Here is an 18,610-nt window from a genome sequence, read left to right on the forward strand (position 1 = left end):
CAAAACCATATGATACATTGTATAGGTGGATTTAATAATAATAGTAAACTTATAATAATATATCTGTAGATAGTATATTCCAAATATACTATCTACAGATAGAGATAAATTACTATCTTCTACTGTCAGTAATTAGCTGTCAATAATCTGAAGCTGTCCCAATATACCCGATAAGTTCTTATCGCCCTACATCGGGATGCGTGAATTGCAATTTCCATACAAACTTCTATCGCTGGAAAGCTATACGTCGTCCCATTGACAGACAGCGTGTACGGGTACGGTGAGTTACCGTCGATAAGTTTATTGGAACAGAAAAGTCAACGATAGTTACAATTTTTATCTCAAGTAAGAGATAGACTGAATATTGGGAACGGTCGTAAGTAATTATAAGAGTTATGTTACTACTTCCTGGCTAAATAGAGCTCGTTATCGCACCTTTGCAGTAAAACTCTCGTCTCTGGCGTACTATAAACATTGCTTGAACCATTGAACTGAGTACAACGCAACTTAACATGAGATCCAGCGTATACTAGTGGGCGGCTCCTTTACACAGGATGCCGGCTAGATCATGGGTACCACAACGGCGCTTATTTCTGTCGTGGAGCAGTTATGTGTAAACATTACTGTGATCATATTTACACAGTCTATATTCACCAGTGGGAGGCTCCTTTGCACAAGATGCCGGCTAGATTATGGGTACCACAACGGCGCCATTTTCTGTTGTGCAGCAGTAATGTGTAAGCATTATTGAGTTTCGTTCTGAAGGGTAGCTAGTGAAATTACTGGGCAAATGAGACTTTACATCTTATGTCTCTAGGTGACGAGCGCAATTGTAGTGCCGCTCAGAATTTTTGGGCTTTTCAAGAATCCTGAGCGACACTGCATTGTAATGGGCAGGGCGTATCAATTACAACATCAGCTGACGTCCTGCTCGTCTCGTCCCGTATTTTCATTCCAGAAAGATCCAGTGTTCTGTGAGCTTGTTTTTTGAGTTTGTGTGGAGGGACGTTTCATCTTTGTCCTGCTGGAGAAGTTTCTTTTATCTCGGAAAATAAATTTACATTTCTAGAACGAATACGTCAAAGTAGAACACGATTTTGAATCCTTTGCGCTATTGCTAAATCCTATTAAGGTCTCTAACTAGGAGATGGCACCCTACTATAAATAGACGGACGCACACAACGTCACCCCTCATTGGTATGTCACGGTAAAAGCTCGTGCAACACGCTGTCAGTAATGTGAACGTATAATTCACGCGCGATAGGTGTCGAGATGTGCCGTTTATCTAACTGAAATTGAGGATGAACATATTTTGGGCCCACTATATTTTTATGTTACCAGGTGTGCAATGATTAATTAACTAAAACCTGTAATCTCTTTATCGATCATACTTCAGGTGCAATGTAGCGCGGTGCGACCTAGAAAATCCTACTTTAAGATGGAATCTCACATGTGCCTAGTATTTTACATAAAGTTCGGTATGTGCAGAGATGTATATAACCTAAGTTGAGGGAATACATTGCACCTAATACGTAACATACATTAATGGCAAGCATTCATTTAACGATCCGCGGCATTATCCACCTATAAATTTTCAGCTAAAAAGATACGCTAATTTAATTACTATGATTGCTGCATAATGCTGCTCTTACCCCACGTAAAAGTCTTTCAACTTATTATACTATAATAGGACCTTTAAAAAGAAAATGACGACAAATGCCATCGTATGAACTACAGCCTCGATTATCCCCCCTTACTAAAAATAAGGTCAGAAGTGAATTTAAAACTAATCCTGCCTACCTTATCGGCAATACTAAAAAGACTATAAAATCGCATCATAACACATCTGTTACCTTACTTTTACGTATATTTTTAGACGTGGCAACATTTTCCGACTTCAACAGCCGTTAGCTCCATGTGTCCATTAGAGTGTTTGAATTTAAACTGCTCGCTTTCGACAAACAAGACCATAAATCAGTGGCACCTATGTGCTCACGAAATATATCTATATTATACTTTTTATTTATTTTGTCTAGGATTGTTTTCTTGTAGTTATATTATTCTGCGATTATACTTTTTCAATTATGTTGCGTTAAAGTTTTTATTTAAAAAACAGATAATAGAAAAAAAAACACTTTTTAAAAGTTATTAATTCAGAAAATGGTAGCTCAAAAGTTACGAATTAAAAAATAAACCCAAAATATAAATAATTATATTTATATTTATCAAAGCAATTAATCTATAGGAAATACTCTTTCTGCTGGGGTATTTGCATTAGGCATACATAAAATATATTCAATTAAAATAGTAAAGTTTTCATGTAGATTGTTGGCGTGAAAGTGTTTAAATACTTCCACCCGACGAGATTCCGTGGAAACATTTAGATTATTCCATTCGGTTACTCTTTGCTGTTAAATATTAATGATAATTCGTCCAAAAAGTCTGTATATTTATTACAGTCAATATATTCCGTTTCAATTATTTCGCCCAGAGACTGAACGTCTTCCCATAGCAAGTCCACTGCTCCGGATATTTACGGCTTCCAACATCTTGTTCTTATTATATTACAAAGCATTATAGAGTAGTTCTGGCCTTTATCTAAGCAATTTAACATATTGTAAACGATTGTGTAACATGAAAATAAATCTTACGATTACGCGAATAAGTTCCGGCAAACAGTTTATAACTCCACGCGTTGTCCACGTGACGTCGACAAAGCGGCCCGTAGTACCTACTCACGCAACAAATACTTAAGATAAGCGTATCTCAACCCGTCACCGCAAGGAGGGCCGCTCTCCATAACATCTCTGACCCTCATTTATCTTATTAAACCCCATTCCGCCGGCTTAAGGTCTAAGTTAGTCAGATTCAGGGAGACGCTTTTTGTATCTGGCAACATTATGGCCGAGTGACCAATCGCAGCGCGGGTGCCGTGGTATTCGAGTTTCGAATGGCGCCATGGCGGTGTTTTGTTTTTTTTTAATTGATAAAAATGGACTCTGGAATGGGCCAGTCGCGAAATAATTTATTGATGATGCAATGATTGGTAAGAATTTTTCTGGAATGTTCTTTTTTTCCAAAGCAATAGAAGACGTTAGTATCCTGCCTCTGTTCAGTAAATCTATTAGAAATTTTATAAAAACTATTTGGTCCATAAATCATGTATTTATTCTCAATAAGGATTGTCTTTTTATAGTTCCTCTTTTGTGGTCAGTAAGATTATCTTGATCTTGACCATTCTATTCTCCTTAATTCCCTTACAAATCAATGAGATTACAAAAATCACGCTTTGAAATTGTCAGTATTTCATCAATTGTACAATTGCTAACATCAGTTTATATAATATTTGACTTAGAAGAATCAGACCCTGAATTGCGAAGTCCCAGTTGATTGAGAAAATATTGAATGTGATGGCTTTGTACTAGCAATAAATTACAATTATTCAGATTGGTCACAAACATAAGCATACCTAATCTTAACTATTCAAATTTTTTTATCATCTAAATCAATAGTCAACGATCATAAACTGGTGGTTATTCTATATTACTATTATTAATAGTTAGGATTTTAAATATGCCTTACATTCAAACTATCCTCTTTTTTGCAATTTTCCTAGGTGTATTTCGTAGGAATCGGAGCAGTAAAATTATGTTTGCAAGACACGGTAAATCATTCCAATATTTTCATTGAAATTATGATTAAAAATTAATCATTGAACGTGAAAAGCTACTAGTCATTCGAAAATATATGCCTCAGACCTCAAACAAGAAACTAATCGGGTTCTTCTTTCATGTTTAATACCACCGTACCATAAAATTTTTCATTGAATAGGCTGAGAGCTGTCACTCCTAGTAACCATTATCACATGATCGTTTTTTAACAATGCTTTTGAGATTCGTAACACATTTGTTTTGTACATTTTAGGGAATCATGTTGTGAAAGCATATACATCGCCAAACAAAAGACTTACTAACTCTACTTAACCGAGTACCAGTGGGAGGCTCATTTGCACAGGAGGCCGGCTAGATATTGGGTACCACAACGGCGCCTATTTCTGCCGTGGAGCAGTATTCATGACTGTGTTTCAGTCTGAAGGGCGCTGTAGCTAGTGAAATTACTGGGGAAATGAAACTTAACATCTTATGTCTCAAGGTCGCGAGGGCAATTGTAGTGCCGCTCAGAATTTTTGGGTTTTTCAAGAATCCTGGCACTGCATTGTAATGGATAGGGCGTATCATTTACCATCGGCCGAACGTCCAGCTCGTCTCGTCCCTTATTTTCATTAAAAAAATAGTAGGCATAACAAGTTAATGTCCTCGAAATTCCTATAGAGCTGGGCGATTCATGGGCGGCGGTAATCACTCACCATGAGTTAACCCTATGTACTGTTACAACAATAAACCTTTCAGGCAAGTAAAGCTTGAACTAAATATACATTTGACAGGCTGCGATAATGAAGCTGCTGGCACTCGAGTGCAAGACAAATATTAACACAAGTTATAATTGAATCGAGTCGAGGGGCCCGCGAGATGTCGGTCGCGTGTTTATAATATTGCAAATTACTTTCTTGCTTGAGTTTACTATGATATCCTTTACATTTGTACAATAAGAAAAGATATACGAGCCCACGTTTGAATAAGATAATTTCAGAAAGATTCAAATTCAAGTCGCTTCATTGTGTTTCTTCTACCGCATTTATCACGGGGAGTGATAAGTGGAGTGTCCGAAGAGCTGTTTAACCTGATTCCTGCCGCCGAATTCCACCTTCGCACGACACGCCACAAGTTAGGATATCATCCTAACCATCTGGATGTGTGGCGGTCCTCCACAGTGCGGTTTTCAAGGAGCTTTCTTCCACGTACTACAAAGCTGTGGAATGAGCTTCCTTGTGCGGTGTTTCCGGGACGATACGACATGGGTACCTTCAAAAAAAGCGCGTACACCTTCCTTAAAGGCCGACAACACTCCTGTGATTCCTCTGTTGTTGCAAGAGATTGTTGGCGGCGGTGATCACTTAACAACAGGTGACCTGTACGCTCGTTTGCCTTCCTATTCCATAAAAAAAAAACATCATTACGCCTCGCTCAGCGCGTCCACCTGCAGCGCGTACCGCTCGCCGTGCGTCATGTTGGCGAGCTCAGTCGATTCAAAATATATAAGAATGTAGTTCTTAGTATTTTCTTTAATTAACGCGAGTGTAACACATTTAAATAAAACACTTTTTGTAAAACATAATATAATGTAGTCCTTTCCGGCTTATAGTAAGATGAAAATATTATTTTGTGCAGCTAAGCTTTAGTGGCTTGGCCACGATGTCTACATTTCGGTTTTAATAAAGTTGTTGTCGAATCTCAAGTCGAGCTATCTGATCTGCTACACCTGTCATATACCTCGAAGGATAGATAACCGTTGGGGCTGTAAAGTCCTCGTAAATGGCGTACTGGAAGATGCAGTGTTGGTAGGTTCTCGCAAGATGAACCGATAATCTGCTCAATCGATTGCCGAAATGGATTGAATGAGGGCAGCGCAGGACCGATTGTTGTTAAGGGATCTTTGGGGAAGGCCTTTGACCAGCAGTGAACGACTTCCGGCAAAAATAAAAAAAATAAAAATAATCTAAGTCAGTAGAAAGTGTGGTAATATAAATTTGAGGTTATAGCGAATCTGGTTTGAATCTTAGATAATTTATACGTCTAGATAGAGTCTCATGCTGTCAGACGACCGATAAAAACAAGCCAGTTGCCAAACATATTAGTTTATTGTGTGTGACAAGCTACGTCCTGACTTTCCATTTGTGGTATCACCTCGGTTTTCGATTACGACGCGTGTACATCTGTCTTAAAGGCCGGCAACGCTCCTGTGATTCCTCCGGTGTTTCAAGAGAATATGGGCGGCGGCGACCCGTACGCTCGTTTGTCCTCATCATCCATGATAAAAGTATTTTGCATATTCGTGTTTATTGCTCCTAAATAAATGACCTGCCCATTTTAAATTTAAAAGTTTATATGTAGTATTTTACGTATTATGTATTTTTTCTCCTTCTTGTCTTAGAATTATTTTGTTCTGAATATAAAGATAAATTGTTTAATAATGCGACCATTGACCCGTCTAAAGTTCGCCCGCGCTAACAACATGATAATATTTAAACTACATCCAAAATCCTCAACCCCTTGAGGGCGCGCGGGTAAATCCGAATGAAAAGCAAACAGCGCGTGTGTTGACGATCGCGGAAACATAACACGCGGAGTGGGCGGTGTTTGTGTTGCAAATCGCATCGCGACTGACTCAGCGGTTTTGCATGTTTAATGTGTGTCGGTCATTTGCGCGAGCCAAGTCGACAGTTGTTTTTGGACGGCTTCAGTTGATTAAATTGTTGTTCGTTTTCTTTTATATCTTTGTAGATTTATTTGGTTTAGCAAGTCTTTTTAATTAATGTTAAAATGAACGAGATTATTAATGCTGTATTGAGCGAGAGTGATCATACATATAATATTGTCAAATGATGGCGGCGTCTTGTCATGGCATAAACATCACGATACAGGAATCTATTTCATGTGTATATTTTTAAAAATGGAAGTAAATTGGCACTATGTTACCTGCGAGCCGGACTGTGATACAGAGGGTTCCATATCATCGTAGGCACAAGTAACACTACGCACTTTTATGTACCATTGTAACAGAAATACTTTTTAATTGGCATTACGGTCTGGTTTTTATTTTATTTGTTATAGCGGCAGGAGTAATAAAAATGCTTTCTTCTGATGTCTAGTAATTTGCAGCCTGCTGACAAATAGACGGACGGCCTGCGGAGTCTCAGTAGTAGGGTTTCCGTTGGTTAGCATTTGAGTACCGAAACCTTAAAAAAGAAACTGGTATGAGTTGATTGCGAAGCTGAAGTGGCAGTGGGCAGGGCACATAGTTCGACGGACAGATGACCGTTGGGACAGTTATGTCCTCGAATGGCGACCACGTACCGGAAGACGCAGCGTTGGTAGGCCCCACAAGATGGACCGACGATCAGGTCAAGATCGCCAGAATACGTTGGATGAGGGCAGCGCAGGACCGATCGTAGGCCTTTGTCCGGCAGTGGTCGTCTTCCGGCTGATGCTGATGATGATGATTGGAAGCAAAAAGCGCATGACTAGTAGTGATGATGATGATGACAGTTTTTGATAGGATGTCTTGTTTTAGGTACCTCAGCCTGACGGGATGCCTGGCCCGCGTGGAGAAGGCCGGTGAAGCTCGCGAGAACATACAGACCCTTCTCACCGTGTGCGCCGATCTTCTGCAGCCCTACGCCGTGGACGTGGTAAATAAATTATTGAACGTCAAAAACACAGACATGAGAAGTACTCAGCGGGCTTCTTTTATTTAATTGCGTTACAATTTTTTTTTTAATTTTTATTGAAGAGAAGGTTCGTCCTCTCGTAAATCAGACGATACAAGCGTACGGGTCACCCGATGTTAAGTGATCACCGCTACCCACATTCCTTGCAGCAGAAAGATGTTATTTATAATTTCAATACAATGAGGCGATGGCGGTCGATCTTGCTTGCTTGGATATCCGAGGACTATATTAAATACCTATAGGTACTTTTTTGTTTGTCTTATCATATAGAAATGCATGCTCCGTGTAGAAGCCACATTTTTTTTTTGGGACGATGTGTTCATGAAAAGATATAATCTTTGCGATTATCAGTCTACATAACAAATCAAACACATATAGGAAAAAAAATACAAGTAGGCGTTTAATACAGTGTTGGTAGGCCCCCTCACAAAATGGACCGACGATCTGGTCAAGATCGCCGGAATACGTTGGATTAGGGCAGCGCAGGACCGATCATCTTGGAAATCTTTGGGGGAAGCCAATTGTCCAGCAGTGGACGTCTTCATGATGATGATGATGATGAGGCGTTTAATTCTGACAGTTCTTCAGCGACCTCGCCCACTGAGAATTTGGCTTAGACTTCAGTCTCTCCAAAGGCATAACGGAATTGGCATCAATATCAACGGCGAATACATACATCACTCACCTGAAATGTTAGACAATTTTAGGAAAAAATGGAGCCTTATTATTTTGCTGTACTTCTGATAATCTAAAAGGATGATCAATTTTTTTCATTTAATGTTAAGTCTTTCTTTATCTTTATTTATTTACCAGTGGGACAGGATCTTCAGCCGGCATCCTTTGCACAGGATGCCGGCTGAAGCAGTAATGTGTAACCATTACTGTGTTTCGGTCTGAAGGGCGCCGTAGCTAGTGAAATTACTGGGCAAATGAGACTTGTTATGTCTCAAGGTGATGAGCGCAGTTGTAGTGCCGCTCAGAATTTTTGGGGTTTTTGAAGAATCCTGAGTGGCACTGCATTGTAATGGGCAGAGCGTATCAATTACCATCAGCTGAACGTCCTGCTCGTCTCGTCCCTTATTTTCATTTAAAAACACAAAAAAATCAACTTTTCCACGATAGGGTCATGAGCGCGCCCTTGCAAGGCAGTCTCTGAAAGCAGCGCTGGGCACAAGCATATCTGGTGCTCGGGCAGAGTTCTGTGTGCTGTTCGCGAAGGGAGCCACCCTGGAGCAGTGTGGCGGCTTCGTCAGAGCGGCCAGGACGGCGCATCTGCTGAGGTCGCTGGCGGAAATGGACCACACCATCGTGCAGGTAACTGGAACTGCTCACTGATGGCTACAAAGAGCCATGCTCTTCAACGGGTTTTCCCAACCATTTAGTTTAATTTATCCAAGTGTTTTAACTCGAGTCTTGTGCCACAATTTGGCGGGTCAGCATGTCCTAGGGATGCCCCGTGTAGAGGTGAAACACGTGTCGAATTGTATAAAGACAAATATTGGCGGATCGTCGAAATGAATGGTGTAGAGAACGCAGAACATGGACCCAGGAACAATGGGATAAAATTATGTTTTCCGATGAGTCGCGATTCGGGCTTAGGCCTGATACAACAAGCGTGAGAGTGTACCGTCGGCCCGGAATTACTGAAAGGCTCAGATGCATTCAGGAAGTTCATCCATACAGCGGCTTAACAGTAGTTATGGTATGGGCGGGTATTATGAAGAACAGCCGAACTGCGCTCGTTTTTGTAAATGGAAACATGAACGCTTACAATTACGTTGAGGATATTCTCAGACCTTATGTCCATCCATTTGCACAAGCCTTTGGCTCCGATTTAACGTTAATGCATGACAATGCGCGTTCACATACAGCACGGCGAACCAGTCTTGACAACGGAGAATGTCCGGGTATTGCCCTGGCCTGAACAATCGTCAGACCTCAACCCCATCGAGCACGCATGGGACATGCTCCAGAGACGTGTTTTGAAGGACTTGGACAGAGTGACAAAAACCCAACAGCTGAAGGATTTGCTACAATTTCATTGGGAGCGAATACCGCAAGATGACATAAACAGTCTCATTAATTCAATGAATAATCGTTGCCGACAAGTTCTGAATAACAGAGGAGGCCATAATTTGTATTAAGTTCATTATCTTTAGAAATTTCATTTTGCTACTATATATCTATGAAATAGCATTATTCGTAATAACTAACCCTGATACATTTGTTAGAACATCTGAAATCCACAATATAAATTTAAGAAGCAAGAATAGATTACGTTTACATGGTAGCAACACAGCTTCTAGTGTTCTGGAAATGGCGCCGAGAATATTTAACAAGATACCTACACATATCAGAGAACTTTGACGTGTTTTAAAAAGAAACTATTTAATATCCTACTGACAAAATTGTACTATTCCATAAATGACTTCTTTTCAGATACAACACTCAATTAACATTTTTAAATATCATTTTACTTAATTTAATTATTTTACCAATTTCAATTATTTTATTATGTTATGTTATTTCAAAATATTCAATTATTGTTATGTATATCAATTAACTGTCATAATATATATATATATATACACATTTGTTTGACTTGTTAGTAATTATTATTTGTACGTCACAGCATGCGGACAAGGAATGGAGAACCTTTATTGTGATTTGTAACATCTATGTATACCCATGACTACAAATAAATGATCTTATCTTTAAAAAATGTTAAGTTGCTTATGTACCCTTAGAATGGACGGAAATCACTTTCGAAGACTCCGTTACATACATATATACATACCGGTGAATCTAAAATGAAGCCTATAAAATGTCTGTTGTGAAATGTGTGAAATTCCTGCTTGTAAACTTATTCACGATTTCTTCAAATCAATTACCGGATGAAATTTTCCCGAAACAATAATGTTTAGGGACTTTCAGGTTTAGTGTGTTGCGGATGTCCATAGGCGGTTGCCTCACTTCTTTCCATCGCGTGAGCTTCTTGCCCGTTTTTATTTATATATATATTTGACTAGCCGTTCCTGCCCGATGCTGTGCGAATATTAAAAGAAAGGAACGATGGAATTCGAAAAATAGCATAAAGCATCTAGGATAAATTTCGCATCGAATTCGCAGTTTCATGTCGATACGATTAGTGGTTTAGGCGTGATTGAGCCTAAAACAATGACCATTTTCATATATATATATATATAGGTAAAAATTATAGATAGTAAATGTCTAAGTAAGTGTGCATGAGAGTGAAGATATAGCCGGGCCCGCAAATGACACACAGAATCTCGTCGCACGAACAAAGCGAGCCACTAAGCCAACAATTTATTCCGTCCTCGATCAGAATATTTGCACTGGCTCCTTAATTAACTGGAGTATCATTGCAGTGTGTTTGTAGAACAAACACGCCACGTTGCGGGGAACGTTTGTGAGATAATTGGGAGCTTTTTCAATATTACATTACTGCGCAATGCGGTGCTGTTTGATTTGTTAATGAATACCGGGACATGAGGCGAGCGCGATTGTAAGGGATGTCCTTAATTGTTTGCAGTACGGATACTATCAGCTGTTGTTACTTTTCTTTGCTAAGCTTTAAATCTTGTGCATGGAGATGAGCGTAAAATCGTTATTTTACAATTACAAATAAAAACTGGTTTATCAGTTACTGAACGCATTAATGAAAAATAAAACACGGACAAGAAATTATCCCTAGAAAATGGACTAAGTATTTAATTTTATTCATAATTCGCTCCGCGGTACCTACTCATTCCCAGCCATAGCTTTAAACTTTCATGAATAATTATTGTGTTCATAATTATAAGGCAGTTTTTTGAAAAGCTTTTGTATTTCTAAGGATATTAAGTTTGAAATAACAGTCAGGACGTCAAACAACCCTAACTGCCAGATCAACATCATCATCATGTTTTCTTGTAAAACTAAGCCACTGTGATGTCTTCCTTAATTTTTCACATTATTTATTTTTATTATTTTCTATTAAAGCGGCTTTAGTATATCTCACTTTAAAAAAATCATGTGTTAGTATTTCGACTTTCATAATTCCTTGTCATATCTCCGGAATTGGGGTTTAGGACATGGAATTGTCAAGGTCAAGTAAAAAGCGGCTGACAAACACGTTTCTTATATTGCTTTTCCTTAAATTAACAACTTTATTATATTATAGCGGCAATAGGTAGGTACGATAAATATTTAATTAATTATAAAATTCTCGTGTCCCGGTGTTTGTTACCAAACTCCTCCGAAACGGCTGAACCAATTTGTTTCAAAATTTGTGTGAATATTGGGTAGGTCTGAGAATGGGTCAACATCTATTTTTCATACCCCTAGATGATAAGGGTCCCCCACCCCTATTTTTTTTTGACAATTCTTTCATTTTTATTTTATTATGATTCAGCATTAAAAATATATATAACCTCAAATTTTCACCCGTCTGCGATCAAAAACTATTTTTGTATTGCGATTTTAATATTATTCTATTTCATGCACGGATACGCAATAGAGTTGCAAGATGGCAATCGAATATAATGATTATTGTAGTACGATAAATTTTATGTACGATATATTTGATAGGTCTGAGAATCGGTCGTCATCTATTTTTTATAATCCAAAAATTTTAATTATTGAATTTTTTTATTACTTGCTATGGTAGTACAACGTTTACTGGGTCAGCTAGTAATTATATAGTATTTACTTATACATACATACATGCGCTTTCACGGTTTGGCTACAGAATCCTAAGAAACGGTTGGTTTTCTCATCGGGATTTATAACCACAGAGACAACTGATATAAAAAAGAAATCTCTGGTGGCGGTATGTTGTATCTGGCTACCTCAGCTCCGCTCTCGAGGCTAATATATTTGTTGAGTGCACCGGTAACCCGACTCCACTTCACCTCCCATTTGTAATGGACACCTGTTTGCTGAGGGACCTGGCGCCCGGTACGCTGCAGTTCAACCGTTACTGTTGAATCTTGGACACTTGTTACCTTAAAGAATATTGGTGATTCTTTACCGGTTACGTCTCATTGAAATTAAATTATCATTAATTGTCTGGAACACTTCAATCCATATTCAATTTTCAATTCAATTCAAATTCTTTAGAAAGTTCAAAGTCTATGGAAACAAATCAGACGAAGCCTCTTTCAGAGTTCTCAGAGAACGTGTTGATGCAACTGAAAGGGAATGTTATGATAATTATATGAACAACATTGAGCAATCCATATGTACCAATCCCAAAAAAATGTTTTCATACGTCCTAGATAGGCGTAAGCGTGGTACCATTCCATCCATAATGACATTTGAAGACAAAAGTTGTACTAAAGGAGATGATATTAGTGAGCTGTTCTCAGACTATTTTTATACTACTTTTTTATCCAGCTCATCGCCTAGCTCTCAAATGCCTCCACCATCATCAAATCCGGCCTTTGAATTGGGGAACCTAGAAGTCAGTTGCAAACAAGTATATGAACTCCTTAAGTCATTAGATCTGAAAAAATCTTCAGGACCTGACCATTTACCAGCTGAATTTATCGTGGCATGTGCCTTCGAGCTGTCATTACCAATATCATTATTGTTTAAGCGATCCTTCAACGAAGGTTTGGTTCCCCTCAAATGGAAAACTGCTTATGTCTCTCCAATACATAAAAAAGGTTCAAGGGAAAATGTAGAAAATTACAGGCCAATATCCAAACTTAGCTTATTTGCAAAAGTTCTTGAGAGACTTGTGTTCACGCAAGTTTACAAAACATTTAGTTCGGCTTTTGATCAATGTCAACATGGATTTTTAAAAGCACGCTCTACCGTCACAAACTTAGCAGTGCTAAATGACTACATATCTGAACAAATGGTACAGGGTAATCAAGTTGATGTTATATACATGGACTATACGAAAGCATTCGACCGAATTGACCATTATATTCTTCTCAAAAAGCTTACAGCACTTGGTATCCGTGACGATTTATACAATTGGTTTAAATCTTATCTCTCTGATAGAAAACAGGCTGTTGTTCTCAATGGCTACTGCTCTTCTTGGAAAAATATACCCTCTGGGGTCCCTCAAGGATCATTACTAGGACCTCTGCTTTTTATAATTTTCTTAAATGACATCGGACGATTCATTAAAAATTCGAATTACCTTTTGTTTGCAGATGATATGAAAATTTTTGGTATAGCAAATAATAAGACAGATGCATTACGCATTCAAGAAGATTTGTATAGACTGGATGACTATTGTACCGTGTACAAATTAGACCTAAATGTATCCAATTGTTTCTACATGCATTACACTACTAAGCCTACCCCTTTCCCTCATACGTATATTTTAAAACAGGAACCTCTATCTGTGGTAAACGAAACAAATGATCTAGGTGTTTTCCATGATAGCAAAATAACTTTCGTACCACATATTGATCAGGCTATCATTAAAGCGTCTAAAGCACTAGGTTTCATAATACGTACAGCCTAACCTTTCAAAAGTATGAAAACATTAAAAATTCTCTACTGTTCTTTCGTTCGCAGCCATCTTGAATATGGTTCACAAATTTGGAACCCAATGTATGCTGAACACATTAATCGAATTGAAAGGGTTCAGCGGAAGTTTGCACGATATCTAGGCTTTAAGTTTAAAATACCTAATGTAAGCTATGAAGAACGCTGCAAGCGCTTCCACCTTCTACCACTTAAAGCTCGTAGAGATATTTCTGATATAATCACCTTAATCAAAATACTAAGAAGTATGATTGACTGTTCTATATTACTGACCAAAGTCTGTCTGGCAGCCCCTAGTAGAATGTTAAGACAACAGCATATCTTTGCTGTACCATTCTGTCGCACAAATTATAGAAGGAACACATTTATTTTAAGAGCTATGCAGTCATTCAATCATTTTTGTGACACGGATAATATTGATCTCTTTAACTCCAGTATTAATTCAATTAGAGCCCATTTGGTAAAACAATTTAGCAGTGATTAACAAATTAACATTAGGAATGAAATTACTCTTTTTTGATCATGCTCTCAACTGGCGATAGGAGTGCGAGAAGATTTTATTTAATAATTTTATGAAGTTTTATTTAATAATTTTTAATTATACTTGTGTTGTTTGTTTGTAATTAATATGTTACATTTAATAATATTATACTTGTTCCTATGTACATGTGGAAGCCTATTATTAGCTCGAACGAATTATGTTTGTTAATTATTTTAATGTATGTAAAACCAGCTGTTGGCTTTCTTAAAAATATTAAATAAAATAAAATAAAAAATATTAGAAGACCTCTTTTTATATTAGAGGGGGCAAACAGGCAAGTGTGAAAGTAGAAGAATAATACTTTTATTCCGTACCATACAAACTAAATATTTACTGAAGCGATTTTTAAAATACTTCATCTATATTACCTTAGCTGTGGGCACGGGGGAAATTCGAGCCCAAAACGTGGAATCACTCCGCGACCCGTACAATCTGTGAACAGTGTTACTTTCTTACCATACGTATTCTGACTTATCGTCTTCGTCTTAATAGAATACTTCGTTTTCGTCGTAATAGAATATCATAAAATAATTTAATTTGATCCACGATCGACGGAGCAAAGATATCAGAAAGCAGTCCCGTGACTGCTTGAGCAAATTTGGCGAGGTCAATCAATTTAAAATCACTACCTACGCCCGTTGCGAAGCCAATTTATTATCTGTGGCTTTAGTGAGGTGCTTAGTTATCGATTAAATAATATCTTTTAAAATTTAGTTTTGCGATCTACGTTTCGTCTTCTTGTATGAGTTTATATTTGATAAAACCTGTAATATTACAGTTTAGTCGTTTGTCGGTTTGGTTAGCAACTGATTCCTAATATCCGGAGTTAAAAGCAGTATAAATGAGTTAAAAGAGGTTCTTTTAAAGCAACAAGGCAGCTGGTATTATAATCCATCAAGGAATAAAGAATTTTAAGTCATATAAGAAGTACACATAATGATAGATGTCAATTAATTAGGATCATAATTATTAATCGTTGAATAACAGAAACCTCTATTCAATAAAACGCCAGTGAAAATTATTCATATTTTATATTTTGTTAGAAACGTATTCAAACGGACTTAGTTTTCTTTTTCCAAACCTCTTTCACTGTCGCTTAACTAACTTTAAATTGTAAACTGTAGTGTACATAAGTATACTGTAACAAACATTGCAGTTTTAATATAAACACATTTACTGAATTTTTATCGAGTATCGATAGTATGAAATACCAAACGGTATCGATATTATACATACATCTGCCGAGTTGGCAAATATATTTAAAATAGGAGGATTCTGTTTGCGAATTTCGCCGCACTGGCTGTTGCGAATGCTGATTGAGGATTTATTTTTAATTTAATTTTGATAGAATGTTATTTTTTAATTTTATTTTATCGTTGATTGGTTGTTAAGGTTTTATAATTTCTAGCTTCGATCGGATCTCAGTGATAACAGTTTTTTTTACGTGGCACTTTTTTTCTTCTATAACAATGAGTTTACTTTTAACTATTGTTGTTGTATTGGCTTCCTAGTTTTGTAACGTGTGAGCCCTTTCTTCACACATGGAGTCGTTGCACATAAAATATATTTTCTTTTGTATATTTATTTATTCTTATTAAACATTCTTTTATTTTATATTAAATATGAGGCCGAAGGCCGACTGTTCTTACCTCTTTATTTCGTTCTTCTTGATCTCATCTGTCTCTCCGATTGTCTTCCCATTCGCGCCATTTAAGTTTTTTAAATTATATTCTTAAGCTTTACGGCCAAACTTAGAACAATGCGTTCTTATGTGTGAATAAAAACTCCTTGTTATCGTATCATGTTTAGATCACTCAATCACAGCCCCTGTTATTTGCGTTTCCCTGTATAATATGTTTATTTAGATACACCTAATTGTTGTTAAATATAGTTGTTTACTCAGTTATTGTTTGGCTCTACTTTCATTGATGTATGGTGATGTTCAGTGTTACTGCAATATCATAATATTATATATCCTGGCCTTTATTTTCATACAAAAAGAAAATGATGTGTAAGCTTGTACGCAAATCTTGGTATGTTGTTCGACTTTCAATTGAGTAGGATACTCAACACCAATAACATCATATTAGGAAACTCACTCTATATGTGGCTCTTCGAATTTAAATTATTTTTATTGAATTTAAGTGATTTCTATCACTTCTATTAAGGGTAAAAAGCCCTAGAGGCTATCACTCTATTTGCGCAGTCTTAATGCGTCGTACATAAGTTGTTGTGGTGTTAACCCTGTTATCACTTTTAACGGGGATATTGTGGTGGCTGGTCCTGTTATCGAGAACATGTCTTTTATTATTGATTTTTTAGTTCGAAATGTTCGATCTTTTTGAGTTTTGTTTTTCCTCCTATTCCATAAACATCTTCTACCATGAGACTGACAGTATGAGGGCACCGCTACGGTGAATTGTTTGGTAATGAGTTGATTTCATTCAAAAGAACGCGAAAAAAGAATGTGGGGAGAGTTTCTTGCGCCGCTTCTTCACTCCAGAGCGCCATTAGTTTCCGAAGCGGTAGTATATCTAGTGTATTAGATATGACAACAAAAAGAATTTTAAATGAATGAATAAAATGAAAAATGAATTTGAGAAAATAAATGCCTTTTAATGTGGTGTCATTGTCACTTCAATGACACTAGCTCTGTCAGCTAAAACGATACTGACAGCTTCGCTCTAGAATGCATTGGTCACGTGACAACAATGGCATAGGCTTTCCGCTCTGCTGATATATATACTGTAATTGTGGGAAACTTACGCGATATTACCAGATTTTATATTAAATAAAATGATTAAGTCTGTATAAAATTAAATTTTTGATCGCTTTTTGAATTATGTTATTATAAAAGAATTTGTTTTGTATGAATAATATAGTTAACAAAGTAACAATCGCGGCCAAGTGGGAGTCATACTATGAAGGATTCTGTACCAGCAAATAACATACTTAATATAAAAGTTCTCGTAGTTCTTTGTAACGATATATGACGTATTAAAAAAAATTACATACTAGATCTCGTAAATGATGATATTAGAAACCTCAATATCATTTTTGATCCTATGACCTATCCATAGATACCATAGAGAGTATGGGTTTGATGAAAAAAAAATTGCGTTTCTGTCGTATGAGGAACTCCCAAAATTATTGTTTTTTTCTATTTTTGTTAAATAAAAGTGGCTGTGGCATACGGACGGACACACAGGCAGACATGACGAATCTATAAGTGTTCCGTTTTTTTGCCAGTAGGCTACGGAACCCTAAAAATTAACACATTAATTTGTGATACTAAAATTGTAAAAATGATAATACTGTAATGCGATAATTAATTGTAATAGTTTATTTTATGCGGTAATTGAATTTTGTACACACTTCATAAATTGTATTTTGCGTGGAACTGGAATTCATGTACAAAAATAGCCCATATTGCACCTTAGTACAAGAGCTATATGTCAATTAAAACCGAGCCTTTTCGGAAGTTACTAGAATTACACGAATTCCACCTTCGTACGACACGCCACAAGTTAGGATATCATCCCCACCATCTGGATGTGTGGCGGTCCTCCACAGTGCGGTTTACAAGGAGCTTTCTTCCACGTACTACAAAGCTGTGGAATGAACTTCCTTGTGCGGTGTTTCCGGGACGATACGACTTGGGTACCTTCAAAAAAAACGCGTACACCTTCCTTAAAGGCCGGCAACGCTCCTGTGATTCCTCCGGTGTTGCAAGAGATTGTCGGCGGCGGTGATCACTTAACAACAGGTAACCCGTACGCTCGTTTGTCCTCCTATTCCATAAAAATAAAAAATAAACTAGAAAAACATGTAAAGTAAATGTCTCACTCAAAACTTACTCTTCTATTATTTATCAGACACTGTCGGTTTAACAAAAACAGAACATATATTATTGAAAATATTTCCAAAATGCCACATGTTGCAAAACTGACGCCGGCGAGGGTTGTCGCGCGATTTTGACAGGTGTCACTTATGTGTCACAGAGACATCGTCGCACGAGGGCAACAGTAATCGATACACAGCCACGTGCCGTGAATGAGCTGGCTAATTTTCAATCCGATATCTTGCGGTAAATTGTGTCCTATCATTCCCCATGGAATTTAGATTTTATTTCGTATTCATCATTTCACGCCAGTATTTCTACATTTGAAGAAGCACCGAGAGTACGTCGTGTTGAAGAACGGTTTTACATTATA

General features: G+C 37.3%; 1 protein-coding gene across 1 annotated transcript in view; it reads left to right on the top strand.

The window, feature by feature from the left end:
• Positions 1–18,610, top strand: part of LOC126972947 (227 kDa spindle- and centromere-associated protein) — a 92,217-nt gene that overhangs the window by 57,354 nt on the left and 16,253 nt on the right. Inside the window, exons 16-17 of the mRNA XM_050820041.1 lie at positions 7,192–7,309; positions 8,471–8,662. Of these exons, the coding sequence (XP_050675998.1) occupies positions 7,192–7,309; positions 8,471–8,662 (310 nt within the window). The remainder of the gene's footprint in view (positions 1–7,191; positions 7,310–8,470; positions 8,663–18,610) is intronic.

Source organism: Leptidea sinapis, chromosome 28 (genome assembly GCF_905404315.1).
Source record: "Leptidea sinapis chromosome 28, ilLepSina1.1, whole genome shotgun sequence".
Taxonomy (NCBI): domain Eukaryota; kingdom Metazoa; phylum Arthropoda; class Insecta; order Lepidoptera; family Pieridae; genus Leptidea; species Leptidea sinapis.